The sequence below is a fragment of the Mesoplodon mirus genome (assembly GCF_964341445.2).
Source record: "Mesoplodon mirus genome assembly, chromosome: 8".
Classification (NCBI taxonomy): Eukaryota; Metazoa; Chordata; class Mammalia; order Artiodactyla; family Ziphiidae; genus Mesoplodon; species Mesoplodon mirus.
Genome location: NC_138984.1, coordinates 111,934,627 through 111,959,481, shown reverse-complemented (window position 1 = coordinate 111,959,481; position 24,855 = coordinate 111,934,627). Strand labels below are relative to the sequence as shown.

Here is a 24,855-nt window from a genome sequence, read left to right as displayed (position 1 = left end):
GGCCCACACGCGTTATTTTTGAGCATTCCGTACTTCTGGCGCTACCCGATGCTCCAATCAGCTGTACTTTCCCCGAAGCAGTTCTAGAGTCAGTCGTTTCTCTAAAGTGCCCTGCCCGGCTCCTTTCACTGGAGTGTGGTACTTAAAAGCAAAATCAGGGGGCCTACAGTTCCTCTTCAGGTGAAACTTAAAGCCTGCGCACCCCGCGTATGAGCCAGGATTGCCCGGGCCCCACCGAACCTCCCGGCCTGCAGTGCGTGCCGTGCGCATGCGCGCCGGGGAGACGTGCCGTCGGACGGCGGCCAGGACGCTGGCGTGAGGCAGTCGGAGCCGAGGAGCCCGGCAGTGTCCTTGCGCTCCCGCCCTGCTTCGGTACGCGGCTGTGGCCGGAGGCTTTGCAGGTGAGTGTTCCCGTCCGGTCCCGCCGACCCAGACCCCCTCGGGCCGGGCTCACCCACCCCACTCCCTTCCAGGGAGACCCCAGGCCCGCGCCCTCCGCTCCCCACCCCGGGCGTCGGTCCCCCCGGAGCCTCTCCAGGAGACTCCCGTCAGCGCCCCCCAGCCCCACCCGAGTCCTTCCCCTCTCCTCTCCTCTTCCTTCCTCTCCTCCCCACTCCCCTTCCCCCTCGCCTCCCTTCCCCGGATCCCTCCGGAGCCTCCCCTAGAGCCGCCCGCTCGCTGCCCCTCCGGAGCAGACCCCCCCTCCTCCCGGCTCTCCCCCTCCCCTCCCCTCCCCTCCCCCCTCCCCCGGTCAGTCTAGAGTCTCCCCTGGAGCCGCCCGCCCCGCCAGAGCGCTCCTGCTGCCCCCCGCCTTCCCGCGCCGGCACCCCGCCTTTCTGCCCGCGGGGCGCAGGTCTCCGCCCCTGCAGCCCGTCTGGTCGAGGGGATTGGGGCTCTTTTTGGTTTTCCTGCCGCCCGGAGGTCGCAGCCTCCTTAAGGAGTCCGGAATGGCATTGAAGCTTTGCGCTCTCGGGTGGGGCCCGCCTCCGCTCGTTTCACCTACTCTTGGTTTTGCAGTGTCGTTGGCTTTAAGTGCTTGGGGTTGTATTATATGTCTTTTTCCACGTTTGATTCTCTCACCGAACTACATCGGGAACCCCAGAGGTCAGGGGTTTTCATTTCGCGTCAGAGTAGTGTTTTTTGTTTGTTTTTAACTCAAAAATAGAGTAATTTACACAGAAAAGTCGGCATAAATGACCGAATAGTAAAGTTCCGGGTTTTCAGCGTGAGCGGGGGGAAGGAATGAGGTGGGACGATCACAGTGTCGAAGATCTAGGGGAACGTGGTTAATTCCAAACGCTGTTGACTCCTGAGAAGCTTTCGTTGTTTTAATACCTCCTCTGACTAGGACGCGGTGGAGCCTCTGCCAGAGGGAGCGGCGCTTAGTCTAAAAGCGAGGGAAGTTCCTCTGTCTTGGTGGTGTTTGAGGAAACCAGTGCCAATGCAGGAAGTGACTTGTGTGAAAGTCACGAGGGGAATTAGGGCCCAAGCTGGGACTGTTAACTATCTGTTTATTTACGATCCTTAATGTTTGTCTGACAGATGAATGACCAAAATATCTGTGTATGTGTGCATGTGCTTCTGCGACTGGTTCTTTTGTGCTCAGGAGTGGCCCCTGGGCTGGGCTGATGGTTATTGATGGGAGGTGGGTATTGGGAAGAGAGCTGGGCAGGTGCTTGTCTGGGCTTCCCTTGTGCTTGGTGTTTACTCAGTGGGGTAGTGATTCCTTAACTCCTCCCATCTCTGAGGGCAGGAATCAAACATATGTTGCAGGATTCTCCTGGCAGATAAGAGTGTCTCGCACAGTGTAGGTGGTCAGTAAATGCTTCCTGAAGGAGGCTGCAGAGAAGAACTCAGAACCAGACAGTGGTTCTTTACTAGCATATTTTTAATGGTGTTAGCACGTTCTGTAGGTGAATTTCCTGATAATCTCAGGGACTGAATTTGTGAAATGTATAGGTCAGTGGTATAGAAAGAACGGATACCACTCTTGAGGTAGTCATATTACTCCTTGGGGGAAGATAGAGGTTTTTCTTTTCTTTTCTTTTCTTTTTAATTAATTTTTATTGGAGTATAGTTGTTTTACAATGTTGTGTTTCTGCTGTACAGCAAAGTGAATCAGCTATACGCATACATATATCCCCTCTTTTTTGGATTTCCTTCCCATTTAGGTCACCACAGGGCACTGAGTAGAGAGGTTTTTCTTGACTCCCTCTAGAAGACTTGCTATACTTCCCAGCTTGCCATCCTACATTAATATTTGGGTTCTTTCTCCTTTCCTCTGTCTTTTTTCTTTTTTACTGGATGTCTAAAGAAATTAAAGAATTACTTTATTAGTGTCAGTAACTGCCAAAAACTGCTGAGTAAAATAAACTATTAAAAATGTTAACAAAGAGTGGGCTAGTGGAACCAGTCATGTTTTATTTGTTGTATATTTGCTTCTGAATTTGATCATGAGGCCAGAGTTGAACTTTCTTGCCTCTTTGTGTTAGTCTGTCTGTCCTTTGATGAGTGCTTATATTGGGCTTGTAATTAAGAACTGATTGCTACCTGAATGGCCAACACCACATATGAACTGACTGGGATGGATCACCCAGTCCTTCTTGTCCCCTGTGTCGTTTTGGAGTCCTTGAAGAACAGAGTTTTCCTCTCTTTGATAAGGAAACAACTTTCACAGATAAAATACTAGTTCTTCTAGTTAACACATTCTGAAAGTAAATTTCCTGATAATCTCAGGGACTGAATTTGTGAAATGTGTAGGTCAGTGGTACAGAAAGAACAGATACCACTCTTTTTTTTTTTTGGCCACGCTTCGCAGCTTGTGGGATCTTAGTTCCCCGACCAGAGATCAAACCTGGGCTCTTGGCAGTGAGAGCACGGAGTCCTAACCACTGGACCGCCAGGGAGGTCCCCAGACATCACTCTTGAGGTAGTCATATTATTCCTTGGGAAGATAGAGTGCTAACTAGAGGAGCCAGGCAAAGTGGGTTTTCAGTTCAGAACTGTCAGATTCCAAAGGCAATATTCTTTCTACCTCTTAAGTTGGTCCCTTTTGGATTCAGTGATTTTTAAAGTGATTTGAGGTCATATTTAACATAACTTGAATTGGGGAATTCCCAGGTGGTCCAGTGATTAGGAATCGGCGCTCTCACTGCTCGGAGCCCAGGTTCAATCCCTGGTTGAGGAACTAAGATTCCACAAGCCTCGAGGCGTGGCCAAACAAACAAACAAACCTCAAAAACTTGAATTGTTGAATATGGTTTGTATTTTTAAAACTTTCTGTAGGTTTTCTTGGCATGTGAGTAATGTGGCTATTTTGCAACTAGTTTGCTGGCATCCTCTAGAGACCAGCAGCAGATCAGACTTTAATGAGTTTTAGTTTTATGCATTGGATCCTGCTCCAGGGTATAAATAATAGTGAAAGATTGAAATAAGTTATGGAGAGTGGAATTCAACAAGGTACGTCAAAAAGCTACTCCCGTTCCTTCAGAGACTAATTTAGTTATGTATTCTGGGAAGGTTTTTGGTTTGATTTTTTTTTTTTTTTCCTTCGAGGTATGTGTTCAAATTTTGACTGTCAGGTGCATCTTACTAAGTCTTCTAAGCCATTTGAGAAGCAGCCTGATGTGCTTCTGTCTTCTAAAATGTTTTAGGCAAATTTTAGTCAGGTGGATAGTGAGGAAATAATAGCAAAAATAGTAGTAATAATTGGTGTGGGAGCAGCTACCACTTGTTAGTTTTAGTAACTAACAGGCACTATGCACACACAAGTTATTTCACCCAATTTTCCAAACATCCTATCAAGTAGATGTTAGTATTCTCATTGTATAGATGAAGAAACTAAGGCTTGGAAAAGTTAGATAACTTGCCCAAGGTAATTTATATGTGATTGAGCCAGGATATAAATGCAGTTCTTTTGACTTCAAAGCCTGTATTATGAAACATTAGGCTCTATGAATTTTTCAAAGCATATTATCAAAATCATACTTTATGATTTTTGATTGCTAAGAATATACTAAGTTTCTCCCCCCATTTTAAAGAACTGTTAGAAGGGAGGTTCAAGTAAATGGTGTTCATCTAGGGTTTTTTTTTTTTTTTTGGTATGTTTGAGGATAATTCAAATTATTGCGTACATGTTCACATTTATCAAAATAATACACATACATAGGTTGAAAAGCCAAATAACACTTTAAACCTCAGAGTCAAAAAAAACTCACTCCCTTTCCATTAACTAGAGACGAACGTTTTCACCTTTTCTTAGCTGCCTTTTTTACGTTTATATTCGGGACACGGTAACATTGCTGTTGATTTAGATGTAATCTTTGACTTCTTGCCATAGAAGACTTTTGCCTCCTGTAAATACTCTTCTTGAGTCCACCAGACTCTCTTAGATGTCGGTCTCTGTCTCCTTCCCCTCCCCCCCCCCAACACTGTCCTCCAGTCTGGACTGGTTTCTTTTCTAGGCCTGTGGCACAGCTGTCTCCCTGGGACTTTCCTTCACCAGCATCCCCTAGTTCCTCTTGGTTTATGCTCACATTTTGGTGGAATACATTCTTCGCTAGGCTCTGGAAACAGGGTAGGGTACATGGAAGGTAAATCTTAAGTCTTTCAGCATGTGTGTAAATGTCTTTATTTTATCTACTTGATTGATCATTTGACTGGGTATGGAATTCTGGCTTGAAAATAATTTTCTCTCAGCATTTTGAAGATATTGATCCATTGCCTTCCAGCTTCCAGCATTGCTGATGAAGATGCCCTAATGCTTTGTTTATCCTTTATGTGACCTCTTTTTTGCTCTGGGAAATTTTTAGGTTCTATTCTTTGTCCGTAGAGTTCTGAAATTTCAGTTACAAACCTTACCGAGGATCTTTTAAAATTCATCTTGCTGGACACTCATTGAAGTTTTTGTGTCTAGAAATGTATTGTCCTGTTCTGGAAAATGTTTGTATAGTATTTTTTTTATACTTCTTTTGCTGGTTTATTTGTGAAACTCTCCTGTAAGCAGGATGTTTTATATCCCAGGCTTATCCTGTGATTTTTTTCATCTCTCGGCCTTTTTTTTCTTTTTTTTTTTCCTTTCAGAGAGATTTCCTCCATCATGATCTTTTCAGTTCTTCTATTTTAAATTTTGGTTAATCACATTTAACTGAGAGCTCTGAATGTTCCTATTTTAGAACATTTTGGGGGGTTTTTTGGTTAAAATATTGTGTATCATCTTTCTGATAATAGTAATTTTTAAAAAACGTTTCCTTTGCTCCCTGAAGTTGTCTCTGATTCCTGTGAGGTTTTTGAGTTTTTTTAATTTTATTTTTTTCAGTCTCTTTAAGCTTCCTCAGATGTCTGAACATACATGCTATCTGTTTCTATTTAAGATATTAAAAAAACTGATTGAAAGTTCGTGTGTTTGTTTAAAGTTTACCACTTGATGAGAATCCCTGTAGGGTTTTAGGCAGAGACCAGCTTTTTTTAAAAATATCTTTTTAAAAATAAATTTATTTATTTTATTTATTTATTTTCAGCTGCATTGGGTCTTGCTGAGCGTGGGCTTTCTCTAGTTGCGGTGAGCAGGGGCTACTCTTCGTTGCGGTGTGCAGGCTTCTCATTGCGGTGGCTTCTCTTGTTGCGGAGCACAGGCTTCATTAGTTGTGGCGCGTGGTCTCGGTATTTGTGACTCACGGGCCCCAGAGCGCTAGCTCAGAGTCGTGGCACACGGGCTTAGTTGCTCTGTGGCTTGTGGGATCTTCCTGGACCAGGGCTCGAACCCGTGTCCCCTCCGTTGGCAGGCAGATGCCTAACCACTGCGCTACCAGGGAAGCTGGAGACCAGCTTTTTTATAGAAAAAAAAATGTCAGTATCAATGAACCTTTGGCTGTGCCCTTCGTCCAGAGCTAGAGAGTCTGGGAGTTAAGTAAAGGAAGAGGACAGGGAGTTTAAAGACATTCACTTACTCTGTTACTCCTCTAAGTTTGGCATCTCTCTAACACTCTGAGCTACCCCTGGTGTCCCCAAGACTAGAGCCTCTGTGTTTCAGCTTTTGCAGAAAGGAGATCCTCAGGATTGGGTAGGGTAGTTGCCTGGATGAGTAGAGGGCCTACTAACTCTTCTTAAAGACTTTCAGTAAATTCTGATATTCTTCCCCACCTTCAGCATTATCTCATACTTCCAGTTTCTGAATCTTTACAGTGTTCTGTGGCTAGAGTTGGCTTGCTGTGTTGTGGCTTCTTATTAGCACATGAAAAGCAGAGAAAGCTGAATTTTATATTAGTTACTACTTGTTCATTTGCCTTTAAAACTTTCTCAGCGTTTTTAGCATCTAATCTGTTTTTGTCTCTGCTTGGATTCTCTTTATGTTTGTGGATTTATGCCTTGTTTTCCCCTTAACTGTCATTTTAGTTGCGTTTCAGGAGAGAGCAGAGTTAGGTGTTTAATCTGTCATTAATGTTGGAAATGGCAAAGCAGTCACCAGCATGGGTGATCTTTATGTTATTCATAGATCTTTTGTCTTGGATTCTCATTTTTTAATTTTTTAAATATTTATTGATTTCTGTTTTTGACTGTGTCGGGTCTTGGTTGCAGCATGTGGGATCCTCTGCTGAGGCACACGGGCTCCTCGTTGCGTGGTTCAGGCTTCTGTCTAGTTGTGGCCCGTGTGCTCAGTAGTTGTGGCACGCGGGCTTAGTTGCCCTGCAACATGTGGGGTCTTAGTTCCCCGTCCAGGGATTGAACCCGTGTCTCCTGCATTGGAAGGCGATTCTTAACCACTGGACCACCAGGGAAGTCCCTGGATTCTCATTTTAATGTCACTGTTGTGTCTTCTGTCTTTGAAAATAACTGTCATGTGATTTGTAGTGTTTAGTATCAAGAAATATGTATTTTCCAGAAATATGTAATATTTCTATATACCGTAGAGGGAAAAATGGGAAGATGGATTTTTAAAGTCTGCCTTTTTTTCTTTTTCCCCTCAGAGCACTGGTCCTAGGTAACCTCAAGGCAGGGCAGGCTAGCAGGATTCAGGACCAGGTCTAGGCTAATGAGTAGGGTACCTGTTTTAGGCAGTGGCATGTGAATGCTCTAGAAGGCTGAGGGCAAGTAGGCTGAGTGATAGGCAATGTTCTCTCCTCCTCTGCTTTGTGGTCAGGGTTCAGGATACATTGGAGGAGCTTGGCAGGGGACAGACTCTAGATAGAAGGACTTAGCTGTGGTCCAGCGTAGGTAAGGTGGGTCATTTAGGAGCAGGTGAGGCAGCTGCTTATTTACGTACTTGTTACCCTTGGTGTCTCTTATTTACACGGCCCAGTGTGGGGTCTGTATTGTGTTACATCTGGCTTATGGGCTGGCAGCCAGAGGCGAGGGCACTCCTGCTGATGAGGCGTATGCTCCAGTGGTGATGGGGTACCAACATGGTACCTGACAGCAGAGGCTGGTAGACACAAAGGGCACATACCTCTTTAATGGAGATAAAGAACTTACTTTCCTGTCCTCAGAGGACTGCCCATCTTGCGGTCTCTGCTAGATGGTAAAATGTCCAGCCTCAGTCCCCCAAGAAGATGACTGTTGGCTGATAATGTTGCCTGATCCGAGTGAAGACACCACAGGTGCTTTAGGAAGCTCCTTTATTTTATTTTTATTTTTAAAAATAAGTTTATTTATTTATTTTATTTTGGGCTGGGTTGGGTTTTTGTTGCTGCGTGTGGGCTTTCTCTAGTTACGGCGAGCGGGGGTTACTCTTCGTTGCGGTGCACGGGCTTCTCATGGCGGTGGCTTCTCTTGTTGTGGAGCACGGGCTCTAGGTGCGCGGGCTTCTGTAGTTGTGGCACGCAGGCTCAGTAGTTGTGGCTCTTGGGCTCTAGAGCACAGGCTCAGTAGTTGTGGCGCACGGGGCTTAGTTGCTCCACGGCATGTGGGATCTTCCCAGACCAGGGATGGAACCTGTGGCCCCTGCACTGGCAGGCGGATTCTTAACCACTGTGCCACCAGGGACGTCCAGGAAGCTCCTTTAATATCCTCTTGGCTTCTTCTGACTTCTGGAGATTGGCTTGTAAGTGCTTTCCCAGAAAGTGCAAGTAACCAAACTTAGCCCATTGCTGAGGGTGTGAATCCAGGGTTCTTTTCCAGGAGTCATTTCTCCCCAGCAGTGTAAGTTTTAGGATGGTTTGAAACCTGTTCCTATGGTCTTCTCTGCTGCCTATGTAGCAGTACACTTGAGTCCTTAACTCAGAAATCTAGACTTTTTGTCTTAAAGAAGAAATCCTAACATCTTAGACAGTAAACAACAAACATCTCTTACTTGTTAATTCAATAACTGTTTGAATTATTTAGTGAGAGGTAGGAATTACACAAATCAAAGTGTTTAACCTTTTTTTTAACCCCCCCCCCCGCACCTCCTCCACCCCAGTTGTGAAATTGAAGTCACAATGGAAGGTGTGTTTCTCTAACACATTCTATAGTGATGTATGTGGTTTTAATCCTTTTATACTTAGGATGCCTTTTAGCCTCAGTTGGTTCTAATGAACCATAATTATTATTTTCACATTGGCACCCATGTTGTCACAATTTGGCCATTAGATGCCGTTTCTTCAGCTGGTTGACCTTTTTTTTTCCTGAAAGCATCTTTGTTTTTTGACAGTAAGACAACTTAGGCACATCTTGAGGTGTCCTGTCCCTGAATTGTAACCAGCTCGTTTTCAAGGAGTACTGGCTCCTTTTAGAGGAGACCAGTATTAGAGATAAAGATCTCGGCATGTGAGATTGTTCCACATAATGACTAATGGTAGACAGGCTGATACCAGATAAGAAGCTACTCGAGTCCGCAGAACAACTACCCTTTTATAAAAAGTCGTGAGTTTCTGTTGCTAATTTCAGTTTCAGTTTCTTTCTACCTTGTAATCTAATTTTCTCTTTCTTTAATAGTTTTGAACTAGGCACGCCAAAGATACGTTTATAATGTTGTCCTCTCGATGGAGAAGGTTTTTTTTCCATTTTAAATTCTTGACTCCAGTGGCCTGAAATTGATTTCCAAGTTGGCTTTTCAGTTTTCTCCTTTCTTAGTAAATTTATTTATTTAATTTATTTATTTTTGGCTGTGTTGGGTCTTTGTTGCTGTGTGCAGGCTTTCTCTAGTTGCAGTGAGTGGGGGCTACTCTTCATTGTGGTGCGTGGGCCTCTCATTGTGGTGGCTCCTCCCACTGTGGAGCACGGGCTCTAGGCACACAGGCTTCAGTAGTTGTGGCTCCCGGGCTCTGGAGCGTAGGCTCAGTAGTTGTGGCGCACGGGCTTAGCTGCTCCGCGTCATGTGGGATTTTCCCACACCAGGGCTCGAACCCGTGTCCCCTGCACTGGCAGGTGGATTCTTAACCACTGCGCCACCAGGAAGGCCCCAGTTTTCTCTTGTTGACATCCCTTGAGCCACATCTACCTGAAAGGTAAAAGAAACCCAGCCTCACCCCAAGGAAATGCCAAAGAAAACATAGGCACAATATCTGGCAACTCAGATGCTGACCCATACAATTAGTAGATAACTGGAAAGCTCTAGGTCCTTAAGGAACTCTGTTTTTAACTCTTTATTTTCCTGGATGCTACTGGTGGTGGTCTTAATCTTACAGCCACCTAAAGTTGTTGGACTCGGATTCTTGAAGACCTGTGAATAAATGAAGCTGTTCTTAATATCATTGTTAGGCTGAGCTGACATTTTGACTATTATGATTGTCAGCAAATAACAGCCAAATTAATATCAAGAATCGTGAGAGATTTTTAAAAATTTACCACAGAAGTTCAGGAGACTCCTTCCTGTTGCATCACGTTTTTGCACTGTTCACTTGGTTCCATAACCACCAACTCAGAAGGTACCAGCAAAGTTGTATGACAACATTTCAGTCAGGTTTTCTATTTATGTTGTATCTAGGTAGCTCCCAATACCTACAAGTAATTTGTGATCTATTCCCAGCTCTTTTCCAAAGGAAAATAAATGAGTTTATGTTATGATCGTAGGAAGTTTTAGTATAAATATCCAGGATTTGGCATGAGTTGAATACGTGTTCTATACCCTTCCAGTTTTGTGTTCTGGGGTAATAGTATCACTGCAGAGATGTGATGCTATCCATAACGCTCCATCCCCTATCTTTTTAGCTTACAAGTTTAACCTGTTTCTTCCCTTAGAACGTAAGCTAACATGAAAGCAGGGATTTTAGCTTGGTCACTGCAAGGCTGGGCACACATTAGATGTTCAAAGAATAGTTGTTGAATGAAAATGTGTTGGTATTATTTCTCTGCCTGAAATCCTTTTGGAAGTAAATGATTGTTTTAGGATGTTTTAGGCTGCAAGTTGCAGGAAACTAGTTCAGCTCAGTTTAAATAATGAAGAAACCCATCGTTTTGCATAATGGAAAGCCTTGCATTAGCGGGAGATCCCTGGTTGGGTGAGTCAGTGACTCAGCAGTTAGCTCTGCCATCGCAACAGTCAGCTGCCCTCAGGCCCCTCCCTTGACTGTCAGCAGGTGTCTCGCAGCAGCAGTGAGCAGCGCGAACATGCACTGAGAGAAAGAGAAGAGACTGACTGTGCATCTAGTTCATCTGGGACTGTACGTTTGAGTACCTAAATGTGGGAGGGAAAAATGAAAAGCGTCTTTCCTTTCTTGGTGAGGACAGGCAGCGTGAATTCGCGGAAACTGCAGGGAGACTAAGACCCTTCAGATTACAGGATTTTGGAGATGCTGGAATATAGGATGATTTGTGAGACTCGAGCCATTCTTAGACATGGGGAAAGTTAAATGAGGGAGAACTCATTTGTTCTTTTGAGGTGCCCACTTGGGCTTGTGCTCCATTCTGCTAACCTTCCAAACCTTTGTGCCTTAAAGAGAATACCTGCTAAAGTAGAAAACAAATGTGGCCCAAAATCTCAGCCTCCAAATAATATCTGTTGATTTCAAAAATAAAATGATACAATACTTGCAAATTGTTTTTTAAAAAAAATTATTTATTTAATTTATTTTATTTTTGGCTGCGTTGGGTCCTCATTGCTGCGTGCGGGCTTTTCTCTAGTTGTGGCGAGCAGGGGCTACTCTTCGTTGTGGTGCACGGGCTTCTCATTGCAGTGGCTTCTCTTGTTGTGGAGCACGGGCTCTAGGCGCGTGGGCTTCAGTAGTTGTTGTGGCGCACGGGCTTCAGTAGTTGTTGTAGCACGTGGGCTCAGTAGTTGTGGCTCGTGGGCTCTAGAGCGCAGGCTCAGTAGTTGTGGCGCACGGGCTGAGTTGCTCCGCAGCATGTGGGATCTTCCTGGACCAGGGCTGAAACCCGTGTCCCCTGCATTGGCAGGCAGATTGTTAAGCACTGCGCCACCAGGGAAGCCCCGCAAGTTGTTTTTAAAAACTTAACTAGTACAGAAAGGTGTAATAGGCCTGAAGAGTCACCCTCTGTTCTGACACATATGCAGCACTGCCTCATTCCTCTCCTCAGAGGTGTACATTGTTAACAGTTTTTATGATTCCTTCCAGAAAACAGTTGTGTGGGTATCAGCCACGTGGGCTCACCAGCACATACTGTTCTATTTCATTCGCTTTCACATCTGCATAGCATGCCATGGGTGGAGGTGCTCATTAAGCAGTCCTCTTTCGTGGAGCCCTTTGGTTGGGGCTAGTGTGATACACGTGTTGGTGAACCTGTGTATGTGTATCAATGAGGCATACTTCTAGTAATGGTGAGAAAGCTAGGTCAAAGTATATGAATATTTAAAATTTGGATGGATATTGTCAAATTTCCCTCCCAAAAGGTTACAACAGTTTTCATTCCTGCCATTATGTTTTCTCCTTTCTGGGTATCACAGTTTTTTTCATTTGTGGCCCTCTGATTGATAGATAATATTGTTAACTTGTGATTTGAATTTTGTTAGTTGAATTGAGAGAGAACTGGAGTAGCTTATGAGTTTTTTGCCCGTTCATGTTTCTTTTCCTGTGAACTGCCAAATGATTGCTGTTTCTGTTATAAGTGAGCTTTGTATGTGAAGGAAATTAACTCATTGCTGCCGTATATATGGTTGTAAAACATATTTTAGATTCTTAATCTTTTATTGGTCTTTTTGACTTCATTTTTTGCCACTCAGATTTTTATTTTTATGGAGTTAAATTTATCCACCTTTTTTTTCATGACTTCTGGCGTTCTGCTCTGACCTGGCCACTCCACCTGCTGACAGCAGTGTGCGCCTTACTGGGCTGTGTACAGCTGTTAGGGCACAGCAGGGGTAAGGCTCAGGCCGCTGGGCCCCAGAGCCTCATGATACCAGGCACGTTAGGAGAAGCCACAAGTCCTTGACAGCTGAATCTTTGTGTTCTAGGGCTGCTTTATGTCTGTTAGATGTAAGTGGAGTTAGACTTAGTAAGGTGGACGGGGTGCTGAGGCTAAAGCCTAGGGTTCGCGTGGGGGGTTGTATTGGCCGTATTAAGGAGGTACTGGGTAAATTCCAGGTGGCCAGTGAGGTAAAATGGCTTTGGTCCTTTCCTCAGCTGACACTGAAAGGGCTAAGGGTAGAGAGTTAGACCAAAGGGCTGTGATTTTGTGATATAACAAGAAACATATGAACTTCTAAAGCTCTTGGAATTTCCTGAGAGATAGAGGTACGAGGGGTGTCTTTTTGTTGTCTTTTTATTCATAATAAACCCCTTTCAACCATATCTAAGTTTATGCTAATGAAATGATGGGCCCCTAGATAACTTCAGGGTAGGGCTGGTTGCCAGAAGGACCAAGCTTGTGATGAGCAGGTTAGAACTTTCAGCCCCAGGGGCTTCCCTGGTGGTGCAGTGGTTAAGAATCCGCCTGCCAATGCAGGGGACATGGGTTCGAGCCCTGGTCCGGGAAGATCCCACATGCCATGGAGCAACTAAGCCTGTGTGCCACAAGTACTAAGCCTGCGCTCTAGAGGTCATAAGCCACAACTACTGAAGCCCGCACGCCTAGAGCCCATGCTCCACAACAAGAGAAGCCACCGCAGTGAGAAGCCTGTGCACTGCAGTGAAGAGTAGTCCCCGCTCGCCACAACTAGAGAAAGCCTGCGTGCAGCAACAAAGACCCAACGCAGCCAAAAATAAAATAAATAAATTTATAAATAAAAAATAAAAAGAACTTTCAGCCCCATCCCTGGACCTCCAGAGATGGCAGAGAGGCTGGAGATGGAGCTTAAGGACCAGTGTCCAATGATGTGATCAATCATGGCTACCTAATGGAACCTCCTTAAAAACCCCTAAGTGACAGGGTTCCAGTGATCACATGGAGATGCTGGGAGAATGGTGCCTGGAGAGGCGTGGAAGCTCTGCACTCTTCCCCCAATCCTTGTCCTCTGCATGTCTTCCATCTTGCTGTTCCTGAGTTGTATCCTTTTATAATGAATAGGTAATAGTAAGTCAAGTGCCTTCCTGAGTTCTGCGAGCCATCCTAGCAAATTATCGAATCTCAGGAGGGGGTTGTGGGCACCCCCAATTTATAGATCAGAAATATGGGTGGGCCAGGACTTGTGTCTAAAGTGGGAGCAGTCTTGTGGAACTGAGCCCTTAAGCTGTGAGGTCTGATGCTAAGTCCAGGTAGCTAGTGTCGGACTCTCATTGAATCATTAGACGTCCCGTTGGTGTCCTGAGAACTGGGAAATTGGTTGTTGGTATGGAAACACCCCACACCTTTGGTGTCAGAACTGTTGTGAGTAAAAACAGCTCATACGGGTCGTTCTCTTTCCTGGGTATAATTTTGAACCTGCCTGTTTCTTCTTCTACAGGTGAGACGATGGCGTTTGTGAAGAGCGGATGGTTGCTGCGACAGAGTAAGCACAGGACATGAGCCCCTTGGGCTGGGTTCAGTGTTGCCTTAGGGCACATCTTGATTTCTGCGGCTGACACTGCCAGTGTCTGCAAACAAAGAACAGAGTCTTACGAATGTCGTTGCCCTGGGTTTCCTCTTGCAGATTGTTAGAGCTCTATGAAGCGTTTTTCTGCACACGTGGAGCTTCTTGGGTGCTGCCTTGACAGGAGCCAGGACACAGTAGTAGTCCCTGCTGGTTTCTCTTTTCTCACTAGCGTGCTATATTCTTCTTCTTATTATTATTTTATTTTTTATTTTTTTGGCTACGCCGTGCGACAAAGTTAATTCCCCGACCAGGGATGGAACCTGTGCCCCCGGCAATGGAAGCACAGAATCTTGACCACTGGATGGCCAGGGAAGTCCCTAGCATGCTGTATTATTAACAGCTGACCTGAGGTTCTTGGGTCTACCCAAGCTGAGCTGATATATTACCATGGAGCTGAGCTAATATATTAGCATGGAGATGCTGCTCGCTTTGTGGGAAACACCTGTCTCATCTGGTGATTGAACAGTGACCAGATTCTGAAATACTAGAGTCTTTAATTATAGATTAAGATTTGACCCGAGGGAACAAGTTTATCTAAAACCAAACCTTTTGTGTCTCCAGAAAGACTCTGGAGAAGGGACTCGGTTCTTTTTTTATGGGATTAAGTTCATTATCTTAGACTCATCTCTATGGGCCTGCATATACTTAACTCTGCTTATCTCTGAGGCTGCCACCTGAAGTAGGATTCATAGTATGTTTTTTTTTTTTTTTTTTTTTTTTTTTTTTTTCCCCCCGTACGCGGGCCTCTCACTGTTGTGGCCTCTCCCGTTGCGGAGCACAGGCTCCGGATGCGCAGGCTCCGGATGCGCAGGCTCAGCGGCCATAGCTCACGGGCCCAGCCGCTCCGCGGCATATGGGATCCTCCCAGACCGGGGCACGAACCCGTATCCCCTGCATCGGCAGGCGGACTCTCAACCACTGCGCCACCAGGGAGGCCCCATAGTATGTTTTAAAGCAGGAAGAAGAAGCTCTGTTTATTGCAGAAAGAGTAAGCAGATTATTCTGCTGTCTTTCTAGAAAGAGCAGCATTAAGGGAAAAGTGACTAGTATATTGTTTATGACTCCAGCAAAGCTTGAGTGGTGATATATACTGTATTGTTCAGATATGAATTTGTATTTAAGGAATATTTTCAATACTTAGCTAAAATTGAGCCTAGCAATGAAGAATGGACTTGCATACCTTAGATGGTTTATAAAAACTATTTATGAAGCTTGTTTGTATTCCCATTGTACAGACTTTTATATCAATATAATTATCACAACAGCTCTGTGAGGTAGGTGGCATTACCCCAGCTTCCAGCTGAAGAAATAGAGTCACTGATACTAGGTAACTGGTCCAAATGTTAACTATGGTGGCAAACCTACATTCAGACTCAGGACTGTCTCGTTTCAACATCAACACCCTTTCTACCAGGAGACAAGCTTTCAGCCTGTCTGTCCTGTTACTAGTTTTACATTCTCAGACCTGGAGCTGAACAGGTGTCCTTTCAAGGTCTATGACAGTTCTGTAGTCTAAGAATAGATGCAGCTATTGTATTGTTGGCTTAAAAAAAAAAAAAAAGTTGTGACATATTGGAATCTAGCCCCAATGTTTGTGTAAGTTTCCTTGTCTTGGGTTTTTAGGATCTTGCGTGATCCTAAAATGGTCAGGGGACATGGAGAGCCTTGCTCAGACCTGGAGGATGTGCCTTCCCTTCCTGCAGTCTTTGAGGGCAAGTTTCCCTTCTCCGTCATAACTCAGTGTAAATGCTCTGTCAACGTAAGTGAACAGTGACCCTTTTGGCAATTTTGTGCTTCTCATCAGCGCTTAGCATGATGATGTACACAAAATAGGAGTTCTGTAAATAAGTTGTACAGACTTTTCCACTGTCTTAGTTATGGTTATCTCAAAAGTGTGTATTCAGAAGACTTATTCCATTTCCCCATCTCCTGATGTGTGGGTTGATTTTCTGTCTTTGCTAAAGCAGAAGTATCATTCATAATAAACTAAAATGAGGTGAGTTGTACTATATTCACTGAGTTGCAGAGCAGCAGAGATACACACGTAGTTACATATATGCACCACTGTCTTCAGGATTCCTTTTCTTGCCATTGGCAGACTCTTAGGACTCAGTATCTGGACTCTGGAGGACAGCTTAATTTAGGGTTCTGCAGTCAGGGCTTTGATGGGAGGTGCGATACTTGGGTAGAACTCCCCAACCCCGTGATTACACCTGTCTGTGTTTGGGTGGCTCTCTTTGGTAGTTTCTGCACAGCTCAGGCACTGCCAGTTAAATGGATGCTGGGTGTCACTTATTTATCAGTTTGGGCAAATGCTGTGGTTGCCTCTCAGCAAGGTGGGTGTTTGATAGTGGTAAAAGAAATTCGGAAGGCTGCTGGGATGCATATTTGGTTGATACCTGTAGCAGACGTGGCTGCATAAGGAGAGGCACATGCAATGGAATTTGTGCACATTGGCCATGAACAGGGTGGGATCTATAGGAACAAAAGATGCAGCCGGTAGCGTATGGATGTGAGAAGGGTGCAGGGATAACTTTTAGTTTCCCCTTTTGGCTGACAAGGAAATGAGAGTTTTATAAAGTTAAATGCCTAGTCCAAGATTACAAATGAAAGGATGAATTCTCTCAAACTGATAGAGACGTGTGAAGTAGTAGGATGGATGCGTGCTGGGTAGGAGTCAGGCCCTGGGCCTGGGTCAGTGTCTGGGTGTGGATGTATCCAGTGTCGGAGCCTGCCTCTGCATAGCCTTAGGCAGGGAGACTCCTCACACTGTGGGCTGTAAGGGAAGGTGGGCGTTAGAGAAGAGTCTATGTGAAGGCCCTTCAAGAAAAAGAGAAGTTTTTCCAGAAGAGGAAGGTATTACTGTTATTGCATGTAGAGACTTTACAGTTCAGCATTTTCCCATCAATGTAGCAGTTAGATACAACTGGGAAGGTTTAGATATACCACATGGAGAGTTAAATGTTAGATATGTTTCATTAGCTCAAAATCAAAGTTTTATTGAACTTTTTTTTTTTTTTAATATTTTGAGACTTTGAAGTTGGCAGCGTTCTCAGTAAGATCGAAGTTCTCATCTTAGAGCATGCTGCATGCAGCCCTGGTACAGCATGGTACAGTTCATGCAGTTCGGGTCTGCTTTCACTTCCTTTTTTTTTTTTTTTTTTTTTTTTTCGGTACGCGGGCCTCCCACCGCCGTGGCCTCTCCCGTTGCGGAGCACAGGCTCCGGACGCGCAGGCTCAGCAGCCATGGCTCACGGGCCCAGCCGCTCTGCGGCATGTGGGATCTTCCCGGACCGGGGCACGAACCCGTGTGTCCCCTGCATCGGCAGGCGGACTCTCAACCACTGTGCCACCAGGGAAGCCCTCACTTCCATTTTGATGGGCTGCTCTGGGCAATTGTATGCAGGTATACTTCTGGGACCAGAGGAAAGTTTCTTTTGTTTCTGTTACCGGCGAATTAGAGGACAAAGTCCTTGCTTTTCCACTCAGAGGCAACATTTCCCACTTTTTTTCAGGTACTATTCTGAAGCGCTGGAAGAAGAATTGGTTTGACCTGTGGTCAGATGGTCACCTGATCTACTATGATGACCAGACTCGGCAGAGTGTGGAGGATAAGGTCCACATGCCCGTGGACTGCATCAACATCCGCACGGGACATGAATGTCGGGGTACGTGGGTCTGTCTTGTCCAGCTTCTGTCGCCTGCCCTCCTGCTTTCTTTTTTTTTTTTTTTTTTTTTTTTTTTTGCGGTATGTGGGCCTCTCACTGTTGTGGCCTCTCCCGTTGCGGAGCACAGGCTCCGGACGCGCAGGATCAGCGGCCACGGCTCACGGGCCCAGCCACTCCGCGGCATGTGGGATCTTCCCGGACCGGGGCACGAACCCGTGTCCCCCGCATCGGCAGGCGGACTCCCAACCACTGCGCCACCAGGGAAGCCCCCTCCTGCTTTCTTGATGGGAGTTGATTCTTCTTCCTTACCCGTTCTGCTTTCACTTACAGACCAAAGAAGGGTTTCATCTGGGAAGAGGTAACCAGACGAAACCAGACACTTGGATTATGACCCATGTGGGTCGGCAGATTAATTTTCTCCTCTGAATTAGACCCATCAGTCCACATTTCCGTTCTCTCATGGAGAAGGTGGTGGAAGACGAAGGAACCAGAGTGCTGGGAACCCCAAGAAGGATGGAGCTACCCCAGGCAGTATAGATTTTGTGACTCAGAAACGGGCTTATTGATAACAACTCTAGTCAGTTTCTTAAAATCCATGATGTCTTTCAATATAATTATCACAACTACTGAAGGAATAGTTTTTTTGTCTTACTCAGCATAGACTTTCCTGTTTCTAATTAATGGCCTATGTAGACGTCCCTGTTTGTTTTATTAGCTCTGTTGCTATTTGGATAAAGAGGCAGCTAATAGTAACCATTGGTGTTATAATATCCTGCCCCTTTAAGTTCTTGAAACACAAGTCTCTATGGACTAGCTATTGAAATCCTTACTTAAACCAGGCTCAGATATCATAGGTCTTACTTCTTGGTACACAGAGATACTTTAAACAACTGATGTTCACTTTTAAAGCAGCGGTCTAGTTTGATGCTTTGTGAATAAAAGCCGTAAGTATTCTGTTCACTGATGCTTTGCAACACTTTTCGTTGTGCTTATTCTTCTCATGTCTGGGCTATTTTGTATATCACCACATGTGGATTGCGCTCTAGAAGAGGCTTACGTGTTTCTCCCGCAGGAAGTTTAATTAGAATGGAGTAATGATTCGTGTGTTTGGTTCTGTACAGCAGACCAAAGATGTTTTATAATTTTCACGTTCCGAAGTTCTGGTCCTTTGCTTATCTGAGCTGTTAAGAAATCCTTAAAAAAAAAAAGCTGTATAAATACTCCTGTATTCTATATATTTTTCATAGATATCCAGCCTCCAGACGGGAAGCCAAAAGACTGTCTGCTGCAGGTTGTTTGCCGAGATGGGAAAACCATCAGTCTCTGTGCAGAAAGCACAGATGATTGTTTGTAAGTTTTATTCCAGTGTGTTTCATTTTAAAAGCGTTTTCTGTTTTTAATCTCCAGTTATGAGGAAGGGAGAAGCATGGGAGTGGCGCGTTCCTGTAGGCAGCAGAATAAGTGACTCAGAGGTCGTGTGAAAGAGATGTTAAGAGTCTCCGTCCATGTCTGATAACCCTGATCCTAGTTTCTGCCTCTGCAGAGCTGCCCATGCGGGGTCCCATTGTAGTGAGTACGGCAGAAACGATTAGATACAGTCACTTGGCACTCTCTTTTGTCATTACTAGACGCCCATTGGGCGATGGGCATAGTTAAGTGGGTTCTTACATTTTCTTTTTTTTGGCCGTGCCATATGGCTTGTGGGGTATTAGTTCCCCGACCAGGGATTGAACCTGGGCCCTCAGCAGTGAGAGCGTGGAGTCCTAACCACTGGACTGCCAGGGAACTCCCCTTAAATCTTGTTCTTTCTATGTAAATGTCTTTTTAAAAAGCACTGACGTCTGTATTATATAGCCTTTTCTTCTTTGGGTGGTTCTTATTTCCATCTGCCATTCCTGAAGAAGAGGTATGGAACCACAGAGAAGGAAAACCCAACTTTATTAATTCTCAGTCTGTTAACGTTAGCATTGATGTAGGATCAGAATCTTGAAAACACTGTTGTTTTTTTTTTCCTGTCCACACTGTACCACTAACAAAGGTTAACTCTGGACATTGTGAGAATTCACTACCAGAGATTATTATAATATTCCTGTATATTAAAATATTCATATATATGTGACAGTTTTATAAAATCCAGCTGACCAGTTTGTCAGAGTGCCTGCCCCTGCATTTCACGTATGTGTTCATCCTCAGTATAGGCATGGATTCCATGCTGATCTCTAGGGTTGATTTTAAATCCTAGATGTAGTTTCTTTTTTACATTCTTCTCATTTATATTAGTGAATCTTAAATGGCACTTTCTGGAAAAGATGTACTTTTCCTAAAGACTAATGGAGAAATGAACACAGGTCAAGCCAGTTTGCTACTTTTTTATAAACTGGATCTCTATCTTTACTCTTTAATAATTTGAGCACTTACTTTGCACTGGGCACCATGCTAACTGCTTTATGTATGTTGTTTAACCTCACCATATCTTATAAAGTGGATACTGTTCCGTTGTAAGAAATTGAGGCATAGTGAGGTTAAGTAACTTTCTGTATCAGTTTTTAATGCTCTTGTAATAAATTACCACAAGCTTAGTGGCTTCGAGCAGTACACATTTCTGATTCCATTTCTGGAGGTCAGAGTTCTACACTAGGTTTCAGAGTGTTGGCAGGGCCATGATCCCTTCTGGAGGCTCTAGGGGGGAGTCTGTTTCCTTGCCTTTTCTAGCTTCAAGAGTCCTCCTGCATTCCTTGGCTTCTGGGCTGAGCCTTTCTCCTGCTGTCATCTGTCTGATTCTCTGTAGCTGGGGAAGGTTATATGCTTTTAAGGATTTAAGAGAATCTGTCTGATTCTCTGTAGCTGGGGAAGGTTATGCTTTTAAGGATTTAAGGATTTAAGAATATGCTTTTAAGGATTTAAGAAGGTTATATGCTTTTAAGGATTTATCGAGCCAGCCTTGATAATCCAATATAATCTTCCCCATTTCAAGGTCCTTAACCTTAAGTATAGCTGCAGAGTCCATTTGCCTGGTGAGGTAACATTTTCAGAGGTTCTGGGGATTAGGATATGGATCTCTTTGTAGAGAGGAGGCATCATTCTGCCTACCATACTTCCCAAGGTTTTAGAGCTCGTAGACTAGGCTCAGGATTTGAACCTTTGTCTTCATAGCCCTTTGTTCTTAACTGCTCTGTTCTACTGTTTGCTGAGATGTCACATGTATGGACGGTTCCTTTAAGTACTAGTGGAAAAAATATCTAGAACTAACATTTTAGAATATTTTAACAAAACATGGGAGGCTTTTTTGTCATAGAGGAGGGAGGAGGGGTAAAAGTACACTGAAGGACTTGCCTTGTTTGGCATGGAAGGCTGACTTTTTCTTGACCTGTATGGGAAAATAGAGGTTTATTTATGTGTCTCATTTTAAGGGTACAATTAGGGAGAGAGCAATGGAGGATAATACTAGAAGAATAAAAAAACCCCAGCAGGTAAACTTAATAAAGCATGACAGGAGATGAAGTAGCAGTAATTAGACCAATGATATCTGTGACTTCAATAAATGTGAGTTGGTTAAATTCTCCTTAAAAAGGATAAGCTCTGAGATTGGGCAGAAAATACAAAGTCCAGCTATTTATTCTGTTAACAGGAAACACACTTGAAATAAAATGACACAGAAAGGTAAAAAAGTAAAGAAGAGGAGGCCGTTTGTTTCCTGGGGCTGCTGTAACACAGTGTCACAAGCTAGGTGCCTTAAAACAACAGGTTTATTCTCTCACAGTTCCAGAAGCTAGAAGTCTGACATCACTGTGTCAGCAGAGCCATGCTCCCTCTAAGACTCTGGATAGAATCCTTCCTGGCCTCCTCCTAGTTTTGGTTGTGGCCGGTTATCCTGGATGTTCTTTGGCTTGCAGCTGCACCACTCCAGTCTCTGCCTCTGTTATAACATGGTATTCTCCCTGTGTCTGTGTCCAAATTTCCTCTTCTTATAAGGACACCTTCATTCAGTATGACCTCATCTTAATTTGACTCCATCTGCAAAGACCCTATTTCTAAATAATTCACCTGTACTGGGGATTAGGACTTAAGCTTATCTTTCTGCAGGAGATACAATGCAACCCATTACAGAGACTTCTGAGAAAAAAGGGGAAATGAATCTGTGTCACCTTCCTCAACTACCTAGTGAAATGAAGGGGAAGACATTCAGAAGCGACAGCCAAATAAAGACGTTTAACTGCAAGCACAGAATACAAAGAGCAACAGTCAGAAAAAGAAACAGAAGGTTCTGTTGAGATGTATCACAGTTTTTAACCCTACCCCAACTCCCAGAAGCGGTAACAAGAAGAGCTAATTAAATCGTTAAAAGTTTTGGTAGTACCCTGCAGCCTGTAGAGGTGCTGATACTTCTTGAAAAAGCTAAGGAAAAACTCTTGAGACTATGATATCCTTGGGACCTTAGCAGAGACTGGAAGGTTCCCCCAGGGCTTGTCATTTCAGAGCACTGGAAGGCAGAGCAGGATAAGCGAGCCCCGGCATAAGACATTCAAAGGAATTATGCTTAGAAGAGTGTAGAACCCAGATTTTTCAGAAAGGACTTACTCCCTCTCTTGACCGGTCACAAAAATTAACTTGAAATGGATTGAAGTCTTAAATGTAAGACCGTAAACTGTAAACCTACTAGAAGGAAACATGGGGAGAAACGTCTTTGACATTGGTCTTGGCAGCGATTTTGGATATGACACCAAAAGTGCGAGCAACAAACGCAGAAGTAAACAAATTGGGACTAAATTACACTAAAAAAAGTCTGCACAGCAAAAGAAACAATTACAAAAATAACAAGGCAGCCTACGGAATAGGAGAAAATATTTGCAAACCATTTATGTGATGAGGGTTTTAATATCTAAACTATATAGGGAACTTGTATGACTCCATAGCATAAAAGCAAACCAATTAAAAGATGGGGAAAGGACTTGAAAAAATGTTTTTCCAAAGGTGCTCAACATCACTAATAATCAGGGAAGTGCAAACCAAAACCACAGTGAGATCACCTCACACCTTAGAATGGCTGTTATCAAAAAGACAAAAGATAAGTATTGGTGAGGATGTGGAGAAAAGGGAGCCCTGTGCACTGTTGGTGGGCATGTAAATTTGTGCAGCCACTATGGAAAACAGTATGGAGGTTCCTCAAAAAATTAAAAATAGAACTACCATGTGATTCAGCAATGCCACTTCTGTGTATATATCTGAAGCAAGTTAAATCATTGTCTCAAAGAGATAGCGGTACCCCTGTGTTTCTCGCATTATTCGTAGTAGCCAAGACATGGAAACAACTCAAGTGTCTGATGATGGATGAATTGATAAATAAAATGTGATACACACACACACACAGACTTGTGCATGCATGGGTAATGGACTGTTAATCAACCATAAAACAGGAAACCCTGCCTTTACAACAACATAAATGGACCTTGAGGGCATTATGCTAAGTGAAGTAAGTCAGACAGAGAAAGAAAAATACTATATGTTCTCACTTATATGTAGAATCTGAAAAAGCCGAAATCATAGAAGTAGAGAGTAGAATGGTGTTTGCCATGGGTTGAGGGAAATGGGGGAGATATTGGACAAAGAGTACAAGCATCCAGCTGTAAAATGAGTGAGTTCTGGGCATCTATTGTACAGCATAGTGACTATAATTAATAATACTCTCTCATATACTTTAAAGTTAAGAAAGTAGATCTTAAATGTTATCACCAGAAAAAATAAAAAGGTAATCATGTTCGGGGGTTGGAGGTGTTACCTTATTGTGGCAATCAATTCATGATATACGCGTGTCAGATCATCATGTTGTACACCCTAAACTTACGTATGTTATAGGTCAGTTTCTCAAATACCAACATTTTTAATAGCAAAATATTGCCGACCATCTGAATCTCATATCATGGAACATTATGTAGCCATTAAAAAAATCAAGTAGATCTGTGTGTATAACATGAACAGATACTGCTAGTTCTAGTATAGCTAAGCATGGTACATTTTACATTTATTTAAACAGTAAAGGAAAGACTGTAGAGTAGATCATGCTTTAAATATTACGTATGTACTATAGATTTATTTCTATACATATCATATATTCCTAGTGCATGTCTTAGATGAGTTGACTGAGTAGCTCTTGAGGCAAGGGCTTCAGATCTGTTCTTAAAACAAACTTTTTCAGAAATTCCGATGCCAATGCAGGTTTGAGAACCGTTGAGATAGATGTTGGATTGCCTGAAATAAAGTACCTCTTTCTTTTCTTCAGGGCCTGGAAATTTACGCTTCAGGATTCCAGGACAAACACAGTAAGTTGCTAATGGCAGTCACTAGTAATGTTTTCACTTAGTCTTGCTGTAACAAATGGGAGAACAGGAGGTTAGGAAGGGAAATGGGGAAGAGGGTTTTTTTGCCATCCGGCCCAGGATGAGTAAGCAGAGATAGGCAGGCTGTGTTTCGCTGACAGTGAGGAAGCTGGATATTGCCAAAACATTTTGGCAGGAGGAGCCGTCCTAACACAGGCACACTGGTCCCAGTGTTGTTTTCTAGAAATGTTTGTATCTCACAAAGATTTGCAACACTTTGAATTCTGCTGTCGTTTACAGAGAAGGCACGAAGGGGACCACAGGGTCCTTTTCATGAATAGCATCTCAGCCTGTGAAATAGACGTTTTTGGGACTTGTACTGGTCTCTAGTTTCTTCTGACTTTAGGAAGTAACAGACAGTAAACCCCATTTGTAGAGGCTAGTGATACCATCTGGGTGTCTGTCAGGGAATCAAAGGCAATTCCCTCTGCGGTCAACATTTTCATTCTTCAGATAGGGTTTTATTTATTCATTTATTTCTCTAGGAAGGAAAGAGAAAGGTAGATGGTGCTTTTTAAAGAATTTGTACAGGTGGGAAAAGAAAGTAAAAAGACTTAATATCCAAATGCTGTTTTTTCCTACTTTTGTTAGCTCAGGACTATTCTTCCTCCTAAGATTACTCTACAGCTCCAGTTACCTTTTCTTTGATGAAAATCCTCTACTTGAATGAAGTTGGTATTGATGATTCATATAGTTAGGGGCAAGAGCCAAGGTGATTCTTCATGTGGATATTTTTAAAAAGAGTGCACATATTTTTGTTTTCCACTGAGGGGTAATTTACTGAAAGATTTTAAAATTTTTTAATGGAAAAACCAGATTGTGAGTGTAAGACACATCCCTGACTGCTACGTTTTAGATCGTAGGATTTTTATTTGTGAACAGAAGGGCTGTTGAGAGTGGTGTAACATCATTTAAGAGGCCTGGGTAACAG

At 43.6% G+C, this 24,855-nt stretch overlaps 1 protein-coding gene across 2 annotated transcripts in view; it reads left to right on the top strand.

The window, feature by feature from the left end:
* Window positions 1–267: 267 nt before the first annotated feature.
* PLEKHB2 (pleckstrin homology domain containing B2) overlaps window positions 268–24,855 on the top strand; it is a 43,287-nt gene continuing 18,699 nt past the window's right edge. For both annotated transcript variants that reach the window (XM_082629894.1, XM_082629893.1), the window contains exons 1-5: window positions 268–401; window positions 13,754–13,798; window positions 17,398–17,550; window positions 18,798–18,900; window positions 23,828–23,867. In XM_082629894.1, coding sequence (XP_082486020.1) covers window positions 13,762–13,798; window positions 17,398–17,550; window positions 18,798–18,900; window positions 23,828–23,867 — 333 coding nt within the window. In that variant the 5' untranslated portion in view covers window positions 268–401; window positions 13,754–13,761. The remainder of the gene's footprint in view (window positions 402–13,753; window positions 13,799–17,397; window positions 17,551–18,797; window positions 18,901–23,827; window positions 23,868–24,855) is intronic.